The sequence below is a fragment of the Hemitrygon akajei genome, chromosome 32, assembly GCF_048418815.1.
Source record: "Hemitrygon akajei chromosome 32, sHemAka1.3, whole genome shotgun sequence".
In the NCBI taxonomy this organism is placed as follows: domain Eukaryota; kingdom Metazoa; phylum Chordata; class Chondrichthyes; order Myliobatiformes; family Dasyatidae; genus Hemitrygon; species Hemitrygon akajei.
In genome coordinates, this window is record NC_133155.1 from 3,216,858 (window position 1) to 3,231,542 (window position 14,685).

The 14,685-nt window shown below is 42.8% G+C and overlaps 1 protein-coding gene across 2 annotated transcripts in view; it reads right to left on the reverse strand.

Annotated features, from left to right (window-relative positions):
* Window positions 1–337: 337 nt before the first annotated feature.
* LOC140719746 (uncharacterized) overlaps window positions 338–14,685 on the reverse strand; it is a 30,895-nt gene continuing 16,547 nt past the window's right edge. Inside the window, exons 5-8 of one of the 2 annotated variants that reach the window (XM_073034583.1) lie at window positions 11,929–11,980; window positions 9,697–9,775; window positions 7,088–7,515; window positions 338–2,363 (exon numbers count right to left, since the gene is read on the reverse strand). In XM_073034583.1, coding sequence (XP_072890684.1) covers window positions 7,097–7,515; window positions 9,697–9,775; window positions 11,929–11,980 — 550 coding nt within the window. In that variant the 3' untranslated portion in view covers window positions 338–2,363; window positions 7,088–7,096. Of the gene's footprint in view, window positions 2,364–7,087; window positions 7,516–9,696; window positions 9,776–11,928; window positions 11,984–14,685 lie in introns of both variants that reach the window. The other variant, XM_073034582.1, reaches the window with a different exon arrangement.

Consider the following 14,685-nt stretch of genomic DNA (forward strand, 5'->3'; position numbering starts at 1 on the left):
ATCCAGGACAACTTCACAGGGCAATGCCTCAAAAAGGCAGCATCCATCATTAAGGACCCCCATCACCCAGCACATGCCCCCTTCTCAGTGCTGCCACCAGGGAGGAGGTATAGGAGTCTGAAGTCACACACTCAACATTTTAGGAACAGCTTTAGGAACAAATTTTACGACATATGCCAGCGATATTAAACCTGATTCTGATTCTAATTCTGCTGAAGAGATTTCTGGCCAGAAATGAGATAACTGAACAAATTTTAATGATTCTATAATGATTTTAATGATTCTATAAATGATTACTCAGTGTCAACAATGTAGGCTACACCGCAGGAAGTCAAGATGAGACAATAATGCAAGGTTTTATTTTGTTGTTTCATGTTGTAAGCTGGAACAGAAAATTTAAGATTGCACAATAAATTTATAGAGAAGACGATTAATATCCAGGTTCAAACACACCAATAATATATTCACAATTCCTCCCACCCACCCAACCCTTCCCCACAGATCATAAACACAAGAGATTCTACAGATGCTGGAAATCTAGAGCAACACATACAAAATGCTGGAGGAACTCAGCAGGTTAGGCAGACTCATTGCAAATGAATAAATAGTTGATGTTTCAGGCCAAGACTGGAAAGGAAGGAGGGAAGACACCAGAATAAAAGGGTGAAGAGAGAGAAAGGAGGATAAGCTAAAGGGTGGTAGGTGAAACTAGGTGGGTGGGGGTGGGATGGGATGAAGTAAGAAACTGGGAGGTGATTGGTAGGAAAGGTGTAAAGGTCTGGAGAAGAAGGAATCTGATAGGAGAGGAGAGTCGTCCAAGGAAGAAAGGAAGGAAAGGCGAGGTGAGAAGAAGAGGTAAGAGTCCAGAGTGAGGAACTGAAGAATTCCTCTGCAGACATTTGAACTCCTGATAGCATGCGTTAGTTAAGTAATCATTCTCTCACACCTCAGCCCAAGCACTGAACACGTGCTGTTTATAAAAGAGCCTCATGTTTGATCTTGTCTGTATTCAGAGACGAACAACAGGAGGAATTCTGAGCTGAGGGCAGGTAATCCACCAGCATCAGATCAAGACGGGAACAGAACCCAGATCATCCCAGCCACATGGGCTGAGTCAGAACTAGCTAGATGCAAACATACACATAATATAAAAAAAGTCTTTTCAATAATTTCATCATATTATTACCTTTCAGCATCCTATAAACAATACATTACAATGAAAAGCAGCAACTTGTACACAAATAAAATGATTACTTGCAACAAAATCCCAAAGTAGCATCAGGAGTAATAAAAAGTCACACACTCTTGGTCAAGAGGAGATCGACATCGTGAGAATACTTTCTACCTGAGCACTTGATCTTTAATGTCCAGGTAGATGAATCGTGAAGCACTACATCTTCAACAATACTGCATTTATCAGAGCGACAGTCTGAATTATATTGTAAAGTCCTGGCATAGGTCTTGTAACTCAGGGCTGAACATGAGCCAAGATACAATTGGTATATATCAAGACTGTACAGCGTGGGACAGGTTTATACAACAGAAACTGCATTGGGATTGAACAGTAGATGTCGAAACATTCAAGCAGTCTACCATGAATTTAGCTTCAACATTAAGTATATTGCTCAATGTGAATTTACTTTCAGTGTGACACTGTGGTGCTCATAGTTAACGGGTTTGCAAATCAGCGAGTCGAGAGTTCGAGGCCTAGGGCTTGAGTCCCATCATTGGCGAGTCTGGAGTTCGAGGTGCTCAGTGATTGGTGGGTGCTAGTGTTGATGCCGAGGACCAAGGCCCAGGGGTCGAGTCAGAAGCCTGGAAGTCGAGGCCCATTGATTGGAGCTCCGTGCCCATGAATTTTTGCGAGTCCACTCTGGAGTGGTTAAAGACCCGATGTCTGTGTGGTCCGAGGCTGCAGACCAAAGAAGACAGATGGTCTTCATATTACAGGACTGTGTATGTGTGTGGGAGGGAGGGAAGAGTGGGGTCGGTTCTGCTGCTGCAGTTCTGTTGCTTGTTGAGTTCTGTCAGCCATTGTTGGCACAGGAATGTGTGATGACACTTGAGGGCAGCCCCCAGCAGATTGTGTCGACTGTTACCGCAAATGACGCATTTTATTGTAGATGTGGTAAATAAATACATTTCAATCTTGAATCTTGTCTTTCAGTCTGCTGGATACAGTCAGCATTTGCAGGCACAAATGTAAAGGAAGGTTCAAGAACCACATGGACTAAAGTGGCCCTGTGTCCGCATGAAACTCACACTACTCTCCATAGCCTTGACGCCAAGAGTGCATCAACTGTAGGATTGTCCAAAGTCTCCATGAAATGAAGATTAATGCTCTGGACATGCTGTGATAAAACCTGGCAGAAAAGTCAGAAAGAAGAGCATTAAAATATGTAGAGAAGGGTTTTTGACTTCATCGTGTCTAAGTAAAAAGCCACTTTGTTGAAAGTTTGTATCACTCTGTGTTAAATATGTAGTGTTCATTTCTGGAGGCCCTGGCACCCAGTAGGACATCTGGGGGTTTCATTCTTCAGGACAGACAGGACTAATAAAGTGTGATATTTACAAAATTCAAAATGCAGATTTTGTTCTCTCTGAGAACAGTGACCCCCCACCCCCACCCCCACCCAAAACCTATCAGCCCTATCAGGAAGACTGAAAATCTGCCTGAGTGGAGCCATAACAACAACCTCTCACTCAATGTCAGCAAGACCAAGGAGCTGATTATTGACTTCAGGAGAAGGAAACCAGAGGTCCATAAGTTAGTTTTCATCGGAGGATCAGAGCTGGAGAGGATCAGCAACTTTAAATTCCTTGATGATATCATTTCGGAGGACCTGCCCTGGGCCTGGCACATACATGCAATTTTAAAGACAGCATGACAGCACATCTACTTCCTTAGGAGTTTGCAGAGATTTGGCATGGCACTTAAAACTTTGACAAACTTCTATAGATGTGTAATGGAGAGTATAATGACTGGCTGCATCACAGCCAGGTATTGAAATGCTAATGCCTTTGAACAGAAAATCCTACAAAAAGTAGATAGATAGATAGATAGATACTTTATTCATCCCCATGGGGAAATTCAACTTTTTTTTTCCAATGTCCCATACACTTGTTGTAGCAAAACTAATTACATACAATACTTAAATCATTAAAAAAATATGATATGCATCTAAATCACTATCTCAAAAAGCATTAATAATAGCTTTTAAAAAGTTCTTAAGTCCTGGCGGTTGAATTGTAAAGCCTAATGGCATTGGGGAGTATTGACCTCTTCATCCTGTCTGAGGAGCATTGCATCGATAGTAACCTGTCGCTGAAACTGCTTCTCTGTCTCTGGATGGTGCTATGTAGAGGATGTTCAGAGTTTTCCATAATTGACCGTAGCCTACTAAGCGCCCTTCGCTCAGCTACCGATGTTAAACTCTCCAGTACTTTGCCCACAACAGAGCCCGCCTTCCTTACCAGCTTATTAAGACATGAGGCATCCCTCTTCTTAATGCTTCCTCCCCAACACGCCACCACAAAGAAGAGGGCGCTTTCCAGAACTGACCTATAGAACATCTTCAGCATCTCACTACAGACATTGAATGACGCCAACCTTCTAAGGAAGTACAGTCGACTCTGTGCCTTCCTGCACAAGGCATCTGTGTTGGCAGTCCAGTCTAGCTTCTCGTCGAACTGTACTCCCAGATACTTGTAGGTCTTAACCTGCTCCACACATTCTCCATTAATGATCACTGGCTCCATATGAGGCCTAGATCTCCTAAAGTCCACCACCATTTCCTTGGTCTTGGTGATATTGAGACGCAGGTAGTTTGAGTTGCACCATATCACAAAGTCCTGTATCAGTTTCCTATACTCCTCCTCCTGTCCATTCCTGACACACCCCACTATGGCCGTGTCATCAGCGAACTTCTGCACATGGCAGGACTCCGAGTTATATTGGAAGTCTGATGTGTACAGGGTGAACAGGACCGGAGAGAGTACGGTTCCCTGCGGCGCTCCTGTGCTGCTGACCACCGTGTCAGACCTACAGTCTCCCAACCGCACATACTGAGGTCTATCTGTCAAGTAGTCCACTATCCAATCCACCATGTGAGAGTCTACTCCCATCTCCGTTAGTTTGTGCCTTAAGATCTTGGGCTGGATGGTGTTAAAGGCACTACAGAAGTCAAGGAATGTAATCCTTGACTAGTGGATACAGCTCAGCCCATCACAGGTAAAGCCCTCCACACCATTGAGCATATCTGCATGAAACGTTGTCACAGGAAAGCAGCATCCATTTTCAGGGACCCCCACCAGCTAGTATGTGCTCTCTTCTCACTGCTGCCACCAAGGAGGTACAGGAGCCTCAAGACTCACACCACCAGATTCAAGAACAGTTACTAGCCCTCAACCATCAGTCTCTGGAACCAGAGGGGAAAACTTCACTCACCCCATCACTGAAATGTTCCTACAACCTATGGACTCATGTTCAAGAACTCTTCATCTCAGGTTCCTGATCTTCATTGCTTATTTATATTATATTATTACTGACTTCTTTTTGTATTTGGGCAGTTTGTTGTCTCTGCACTCTGGTTGATCTCCCAAGTTGGGCAGTCTTTCATTGATTCTGTTATGGTTATTATTCTATAGATTTAATGAGTATCCCTGCAAGAAAACAAATCTCAGTGGTGTACCTGGTGATAATAAATTGACTTTGAACATTGATTGCTCTGCTCATCAAGGTGAGAGTCATGGTCTCTCTCATCTTCCCGGTCGGTACCAGAGTGATGGCTGGCCTTTGCCACCCGTTGCTGCATCCAGGAACTCACGTCGCCTCTGCAACCTACTGTGCCATCAGCCCAAGGGAAGTCACAACAAATGCCAACAATGCAACCTTTCTGAAAGTGCAAACATTCACTCCCAATCTCAGGAACACCGACAGAAACCTCTTGTCTTGTATCCCAACAGGGTTTGTGGTCCCCTGTGACTTCTCTCCTTTAGCCATTTTCTGAACTTACATCAAAAGGAAATTACATATTTTGCAACAGATTCTGTATGGTCTGCAATGCTGTTTGAAGTAAATAAAAATGGAACTGCAGTTATTAGTTGATTGTATTTTCCTTAAATGCCTTTTAGGAACAAATACTGTTTTTAAGGAAAAGCGTAAAGAAAGTTCATCTGACTCGGTCAAGAGTCATCTAGTTAACAGTTCACCTTCTGAACTAAATGAAGAGATAATGAACACCACTCCATCCAAAACCACCAGCACCTCAGGGCATTCAAAAGCAACAACACTGTCAGCGTGGACAGTAAGCCAGCTGGGTTCTTACAATAATCTAGTGATGGTGACTACAAATTGAAAAATAAAATCATATTGTTTACCAAATTTAAAATTCCACAGCAGCCATAGTGAGATTTGAATGTTGAATTGTTAGTTCGAAGTAAATTCCAAAGATTCAAAGTAAATCTTATTTATTTATTTAATTGGAGATATAATGTGGAATAGGCTCTTCCAGCCTGTCAAGCTGTGTTGCCCAGCAACCCTCGACTTAACCCTAGCTCAATCACAGGACAATTTACAATAACCGATTGACCTACCAACCAGTACATTTTTGGATTGTGGGAGGAAACCCATGCGGTCACGGGGAGAACGTACAAACAAACTCCTTACAGACAGCAGTGGGAAGTACATATTATCAGATTACATATATATCACCATATACACCCATGAGATTTATTTTCCTGCGGGCATACTTAGTAAATCTGTAGAATAGTAACTATGACAGGATCAATGAAAGATCAACCAGAGTGCAGGAGGCAACAAACTGTGCAAATGCAAATAGAAATAAATAGCGAAAAACGTGAGATAAAGAGTCCTTAAGGTGAGATCATTGGTGTGGGAATATTTCAAAGATGGGGCAAGTGAGTGTAGTTATCCACTTTTGTTCAAGAACCTGATGGTTCAGGGGTAGTAACTGCTCTTGAATCAGAATCAGAATCAGGTTTATTATCACCAGCATGTGATGTGAAATTTATTAACTTAGCAGCAGCTGTCCAATGCAATACATAATCTAGCAAAGAGAAAAAATAATAATAATAAACAAACAAGTAAATCAATTGCAGTATACATATATTGAATAGATTTTTTAAAAGGTGCAAAAAAACCAGAAATACTGTATATTTTAAAAAGCGAGGTAGTGTCCAAGGTTTCAATGTCCATTTAGGAATTGGATGACAGAGGGGAAGAAACTGTTCCTGAATGCTGAGTGTACCTTCAGGCTTCTGTATCTCCTATCTGATGGTAACAACGAGAAAAGAACTTGCCCTGGGTGCTGGATGTCCATGTTTCCTTTCTGAGACACCACTCCCTAAAGATGTCCTGTGTACTTTATAGGCTAGTACCCAAGATAGAGCTGACTAGATTTACAACCTTCTGTAGCTTCTTTCAGTCCTGTGCAGTAGCCCCTCCATATCAGACAGTGATGCAGTCTGTCAGAATACTCTCTACGGTACAACTATAGAAGTTTTTGACTGTATTTGTTGACATGCCAAATCTCTTCAAACTCCTAATGAAGTATAGCCGCTGTCTTGCCTTCTTTATAACAAAATCGATATGTTGGGACCAGGTTAGATTGGTAGAGATCTTGACATCTAAGAACTTGAAACTGCTCACTTGCTCCACTTTGGATCCCTATGAGGATTAGTGTGTGTTCTTTCAACCTATCCTTCCTGAAGTCCACAATCAGCTCTTTCGTCTTACTGACTTTGAGTGCCAGGTGGTGAGAGTACTGGGGCGTTATGGATTTCCATCTAAGTACCTAATGTTACTGACTGGATATAATGGAAGTTCCTTCAACATTACAAGGCCAGAATCTTGGAACCTCTACCCCTCCTCCCTCCAGCTGATAGGATTATGGAAATCCTCCAGCAGATCAAGAAGATGCATGATGATCTATAAACATCTGTTAGCCATGGGCATCAAGTCTTTCCTTAGAAACTTAAACATACTCTTGCTTCCCTTGCTGTCCATGCTTTGTTGGGTGGAGGATTTACCAGCTGAAATAATCTTGTATTGGAACAATTTTGTTACCTCATATCTTTAACGTGGAGCTGAATCATCATCGTCCAAATGCTTGTCTGGGACTGGTGGCGCTTCATCCACGTTCCCTTCATCTTCAACTTCAGGTCTCTCCCGAACCCGTGATTGACTCTCTTTGTTTCTCTGTTTGACCACTCTTGCATATATCGGTGCTTGTGTTTCCTCACTTGTAGACTCACTCACCTCAGGGTTACAGTTTAATTCTGCTGAGGACACTTCCTCAGATCGGTTGATACAATTTGGCTTCAGTACACTTAGACTTCCCCTGTTTGTGCTCCAATGATTTACATGGACGTCTCTCAATTCTTCATACAAACGTTCGTCATTGCTCACGTCATTCCCTGCATGGTTAGTCAACTGAGTACTTGGGATGTTTTGGACAACTTGGGATTCATTGATTTCTGTTACCGTCTGCAGGTCTGTGGAAGGAAAGTCACTAGTCATTAACTTGACCAAGAAATAGACAAGTGGAGGGATAACTACCAAAGTGTATTGTCTTTCAGCTGACATTTCTTCCTAATTTTTGTTTTCACCACATAGAATCCACTTGGCTAGTCATGGTAATTCTCTGTTAACTTTATGCCAAAACAGAATAAATATTCTAATTTGTAAAGTACAAGGAGAATGCCTGTAATTAATACACAACTTTGTTAGGAATTACAAAAATGATTTTAAAAATCTTCCATCTGAATCGAGCTGCATCTCGGTAAGAACCTAATGGTCTTGTAAAAATGCTGAACAGATTTGACAGAATTATACCTTGGCTAAATTGGTAAAATTGTGCAGCTGTGTAGACTAACCACGGTTCCCTTCAATGCAGGAGATTAAGGAAGTAATCTTATTGCAGTGTTTAAAATGAGTTAATAGGCTAGAGGAGATAAAATTTATTTGGAGGGGAGAGTTGAAGACAAACAAAATTAAGTTTGAAATTAAAACTGCGCCTTACAGGTGTCACAGCAGGAAGCATTTTGTCACTCAAAGTCTGCAGGACTGTTGGGGACAAGAGAGAGAGAGAGAGAGAGAGAGAGAGAGAGAGAGAGAGAGAGAGAGAGAGAGAGCGCACCAGGGTTGGAATCCGGAGCAACACACAAAATGCTGAGGGAAGTCAGTGGCGGGGGTAGCATCCATGGAGGGAAAGGGACAGTGAATATTTTGAGTCTACTTCATCAGTTCTGAAGAGTTGAGTATTGACTGTCCATTTCCATAGAGTGGCACAGTAGCATAGTGGTTAGCACAACGCTTTACAGTACAGGTGACTGGGGTTCAATTCCTGCCACTGTCTGTAAGGAGTTTGTACTTTCTGGATGGCTCTCTCCAGGTGCTCTGGTTTCCTCCCACGTCTACCAGTTGATTGATCTTTGTAAATTGTCCCTTGATTAGGCTAGGCTAGCTAGGGATAAATCGGGGAATTGCTGGTCGGCACGGCAATCTTAATCTTATTAAGGGAAATAGAATAAAAGCTGGTAAAGATTTGAACGCATGTCCAGCCACAAAAAAATAGCTTACAGACTCATAAGTGAGAGTGAAAGGCTTGAGAGCCTGTAGCAAAGGCCATGGTCATCCACAGCGATGCATACGGAAGGGTGTGGCCATCTGCACAGTGATATTTCAGGGAATGGTGAATCTGCCGGGAAGGGGAGGTGCCTCAAGGACTAATGTGAGGCAAAAGAGTTATGAAAATATTACAGTATAATTGCCAGGGAACTGGTAACAAGGGAAGATCAGCACATTTTAGGATTATGAGTAACTGAAGCATAGGATGAAGGTTAGTAACTTGTATATATGATATTCAAATAAATCAACCATGATGGAATGGCAGGGCAGACTCAATGGGCCGAATGGCCTAATTCTGTTCCTATGCTCTGGAATTTTTCTATTTATAAGATTTTAAGTTCTACATCACAACAGTGACTACATTCAAACACATCATTTTCTTGATGCAAATGCTTTGGAAGAACTTAAGATGTGAACAATTTTTTTAAAATTGTGAGACACACAAAATGCTGGAACAGCTTGGCAGGCCTCGGCCTGAAACATCAACACTTTCTTGCTTTCCACAGATGCTGCCTTTCCTGCTGAGTTCCTCCAGCATTTTGTGCGTTACTCAGAGTCTCTTGTGTAAGGCTTTTTAACCACAATGCCAGCAGAGGGAGCTCTGGTTCAGGTTTAGAGAAAAACCAGTTGGGGGTTCAGTAAACAGATTGAATTCCTTTATCAGCACATGAATGATTTTTAGTCCACTGCTGTCCAATAATTTAATAAATATCAACCATTGGTTCTGTTTTTTTTAAATTGGGAAATAGTGCGGAATAGACATTGTGGGCTCTCCGAGCTGTGCCACCCAGAAATCCCCGATTTAACCCTAGCCTAATCATGGGACAATATACAATGACCAACTAACCCACCAACTGGTACGTCTTTGGACTGTGAGAGGAAACCGAAGAACCCAGAGGAAACCCACACAGTCATGCGGAGAACGTACAAACTCCTTATAGGCGGTGGCGGGAATTGAACCTGATTCGCCTGTACTGTAAAGCGTTGTGCCACCATTTTTATCAGCAGGAGGCTTCTGTGTTCTGGATTCTGTGACCATTACATACCAACTCTCCGTGTAATCATTCCTTTTTCACTTGTACTGTCCAGGTCGTTGCTGAGTCGAACAGAACCACTGTTATTCTTCTGCGGAGTGAAAAGGACAGAGGGGGTTTGAAAGTTGTTTTGAGTTTTGTTTGTCAATGATTAACAATGACGTACCCCAACAATCTATCCTAATTTGATCCTCACAACCTAGTCAGGGAATCGACCTTAAAAATCACACGTCATACAGGCACTTCCCCTACAAAAATTCCCCAATTCATCTTGTTGTTATTCAACCTCATAGTCCCCAGTGCCCTCATCTTGACGCTCTTAGTTACGTTAACATCTGTAAAATCATGAGGGGTATAGCTAGAGTAAATGCAAGCAGGCTCTTTTTTCCACTGAGGTTGGGTGAGACTACAACTAAGGGTCAAAGGTGAAAGTTTAAAGGGAACATGAGGGGAAATCTGATCACTCAGAAGGTGGTGAGAGTATGGCACAATCTGCCAGTGTAAATGGTGCATGCGATTTTGATTTCAAAGTTTAACAGAAGTTTGGATGGGTACGTGGATGGCAGGGGTATGGAGGGCTATGGTCCCAATGCAGGTCGCTGGGATTAGGCAGTTTAAACATTTCAGCATGGGCTAGATGGGCCAAAAGGCCTGTTTGTGTGCTGTACTTTCCTATGACTCTAATAGACTGTTTTTGAATAATCAAACAGGTTGAAATAGCTTCGACCTTTTGGTCCATTCAACGACCTGAGTCCATCCAATTTTAGCTATAACACAATGGGTAGCAGTCTGACACTGGGAGTCAAATTCTGAACTTTCAACTCTGAGATACCTCCTCATGGGTGCAAAGTGACTGTCACATTTACACAGTAAATGTGCTGTACTCTTTCTGTAAACATAATTGGCGAGGCTGTACTTGGAGTTTTGTGTGTCATTCTAGTTGCTGTACTATAGAAAGGATGTGATGAAGCTAGGGAAGTGAGGCTTAATTGAGCTGTAGAAAGGATTGACAGGTATGTTGAGCAATACCACAAAATGGTGGGGAAACACGGCAGGCCAGGCAGCAGCTATGGATGGAAATTAATATTCTGGCTTCTGCCCCCTACCGTTCCAGTCCTGAAGAAGTGTCTCAGCCTGATCTGCTGAGTTTGTATTTCCAGCATCTGCAGCGTTTCTGTTCACAAGTGTGCTCCTGGGACTGGAGGGTTTGAGTTGTAAGAAGAGGCTGGATAGGCTGGGACTGTTACCCCTGGAGCTTAGGAAGCTGAGGGGTGACCTTATAGAGCAGAGTAAAATTATGAGGGATTGTCACGAGTCTTTTTACCAATGTAGAGGAGTCTAAAATGAAAAAGCACTGGCTTAAAGTGAGAGATGAAAGACTTAGAGGGCACAAGGGACAGGATTTTCCACACAGACACTGGTAGCTGAGGTGGTGAATCAGGTACAATGAAATGTTTTATATGGGTAGGGAAGGTTTAGGGGGATATGGTTCAAATTCAGGAAAGTAGGAACTAGCTCAGATAGGCCTCTGCGTCAACAGGAATATGTTGAGCCGAAGTGTCTCTTTCTATACTGTACCACTCAATGATGGTGACATCATTGGCTTTTAAGCAATTTGAGAAATCATAAGGTTGCTAAAGGTGCTGGACTAATGCAAGTCTTTTTTTTTTTTAAAAACACAAAGCTTCCTGTCAACAAGGTGAATTGCTTTTCTGCACCCTGTGGCACATCGGGTGGCATTTTTCACCATTTCCTTAGCGTTTCTCTGATTTTTATGAGGCTGAGTTGCTAGCTTAGCACTCAACTCAGCAAGGCTGGTGTGGTGAACTAGATATACCTGTCTGACTGCTCCTGTGGCTCCTCCCACAGACCCTGCTGACTGCTCCTGTGGCTCCTCCCACAGACCCCTGTATAAAGGCGACTGTGGGCTGCTGCTCTCCCTCATTTTCCCCAGGATGTAGTGCTGTTTATTCTTCCAGTCAATAAAAGCCGATATCTCGCTTCCTAAGTCTCAGCGTGAGTTATTGATGGTGCATCAGCTGGAAAGCATGCAAGGGGTTGGCTGGATTCGAACCCGGGACCATAGTCCACTTCTGATGACACCACACCTCCAGCCAAATTGTATATGTCACGGAGGCAGTTTATGTAGCACAGAAAAAGTCTGTTTTGTCATTCAAGCTCTCATTCCATTAATTTGCAAGAATTCCACTCATTCTCGCCACCTATGAAGTAAATTTGACTTACGGTAAACGTCGCTTTCAACTGTCCATCAAAGCGTTGCACTCTTTCAGAAAATCTGCTGGGCAGAAAACGATGAAGAGGGAGAGATAAAATAGAACAGCACCACGTTAATGACTGTGTGTATGTCATCTCACAAGTTACCATCAATAAGTCATAAGCCCAACCAACCTGGCTCTTAAATTAATGGCGTATCTTTGACGCATAAATTAAATTTGCAGTGAATGCAAATTTTTTTGTAGTGAATGTGCTTTTGACTTGCTACATTCGGTTCTATTGACCATAAAGGAAGTGATTGGGAATAATCCTTAGTCTCTAGCCCCTTTCTATGAAGATCAAGAGACGCACAAATTTGATCTCAATCAATTTATGAGCCAGTGTGGACAAAATTCCAGACCACAACACACAAAGTTCAATACACAACCAATCAGCAATGAGATTTCCTCCTACGCCACAACTGAGTTTCCGTAATGACAACCAGTCAGCTGATAAGTATATAAAGGCCAAGCATTCGGAGGACACACCACAATTAACAGCACACTGATGATGTCTCCTTGTATGGTGATGAAACGTTCGAAAGTAAATTGCTAAGAATGGAGAAGAATTTAACCCAACCATAAAGAAAGTGAATTCTGGGAGCAGTATATATCGGCCCTTGCCCTCCCCTTGGATGACAGTGGTGTCATGGAGAGGGGAGATTTGCTGCGTGGGCAACTGCTGGTCTTCCATACAACCTTGCCCAGGCCTGCGCCCTGGAAACCATTGCAGGCGCAGATCCATAGTCTCGCGAGACTAACGGATGCCACTGTACAATGTGGATAAACCTCTGCCTTTTGGAATGAGGGTGATAAATATCCACGGAATCCCAAAGTCTCTGTGTCATTGCTGTCAACAAAGAATTGAGAGTAAAATCTCTCATTTTTCTTTGCTTGTTTAATATGAAAATGAAGTTGGGATTTGAAAAATTTTTCTTTTACAGCTGTGCGGCATTGAACGATGTAATGGAGATCTGGAGAAGACAGGCAGAGGCATACAAGGCAATCGATAGCAAAGCACATAGGAGAGGTCCCACATCGGACCATAAGACATAGTAGGTGAATTAGGCCATCATGGCTGAGCCATCTCCCTCTCAGCCTCAGTCTCTTCCCTTCAAGCCCTGACTATTCAAGAACCTGTGCCCTAAATATACCCAATGACTTGGCCTCCACAGCCGTCTGTGGCAGCAAGTTCCACAGATTCACCATCCTCTGGCTAAAGAAATTCCTCCTCATCTCCATTCTAAATGGGTGTTCATTAATTCTGTGGATTATATCACATGGGAGAGTCATGTGATGTAATCCACAGGAATACATCCAGAGGTGAGATGCTCCAATCCATGACAAGGTGGAGCAGAAAAATAATGGAATTCAAATGGCCTCAATAACGCTGGCCAAATCTACTGCAAGAACCATGAATTTTTGTGGTGGAAAACAGACACTACTCTAACTTTCCATGATCAATTAACCAAACATGTACTTCCTATCTGCTTTTAAAATGGGAGGCTTACAGCAGGTCAGCTAAAGAAGTCACACTCTGCTGGTCAATCACAAGCAGACCAAGAGCCAGGGAAATCCGTGAGATTCCCCAAATGTCACTGTGACAATTAGTGGTCTATATAGTTCTGGACCATGTCCTAAAAAGCACTGAAAGAGGTCGAGAGGATTTCCTTGGGTAAACTCACAAAGAGGAGGTGGGAGCAATTGAAGTTCTGAACAAACTTCTGTTTCTTCGCTCTTGCTATGAGGTTTGAGGAAAAGCAATCTTTCAAGGTTTCAGAAGGCTTTGCTGGAGAAGATGTACACAGTTTCCACTTATAGGAGGGCCCACAAATGCAAAACTGAATCATATAGTGAACTCGGAAGAACTTCCTAACCTAGAGAGAGGTGGAGCATTTGGAAGTTCCTAGATCTAACCGGCAGGATTAATGCATTTAAAATGACACCAAGCCAACATTTAATTGCTCATGCCTAGTTGCCATTGAGAAGGTGGTGGTGAGATCTTTGCTTGAAACACTACAGTTCTTGAAGTGTGGGTATATGTTCAGGAGAGAATTCCAAGATTTTGACCCAGCGATGGAGAAGGAAGAGCGAAGTATTTCCAAGTCAAGATGGTACAATTGGAGAGCAATTTCCAAGTGATGGTGTTCTCATGCTTTTGCTGTCCTGGTTCTTCTAGCTGGTGGAAGCCGTAGTTTTGGAAGGTGCAGACTAAGAACTTCTGAGAACTGTAGCGCATCTGCAGATGGTACCAAATTGCTGATACCCTCATTGTGGTTGAGTGAGTGCATGGTTGTGGATGGGGGTCTATCAACCAGACTGATACATCCCCTGTGATTGAATGGTTGTGGATGGGTGTCTATCAGCCAGACTTCTAAACCCTCTATGGCGTCAAGCATCCTGTGTATTGTTGAAGTCGCTCTCATCCAGGCAACTGGAAAGTATTCCATCATACTCTGGACTTGTAGATGGTGGACTGGCTTTGAAGAGTTAGCAGATGAGTAACTTGCTATAGGATTATTCATTTCAGACCAGCTCTTGTAGCCACATTTTGTAAGGGTGACATGGTAGTGTAGCAGTTGGCGCAGCATTTTACAGCACCAGCTATCACTGATAGGGGTTCAATTCCCACCACTGCCTCTAAGGAGAGTTTTCTATGACTGTGTGGGTTTCCTCCGGGTGCTCTGGTTTCCTCCCATATTCCAAAGACATACGGTCAGGATTAGTG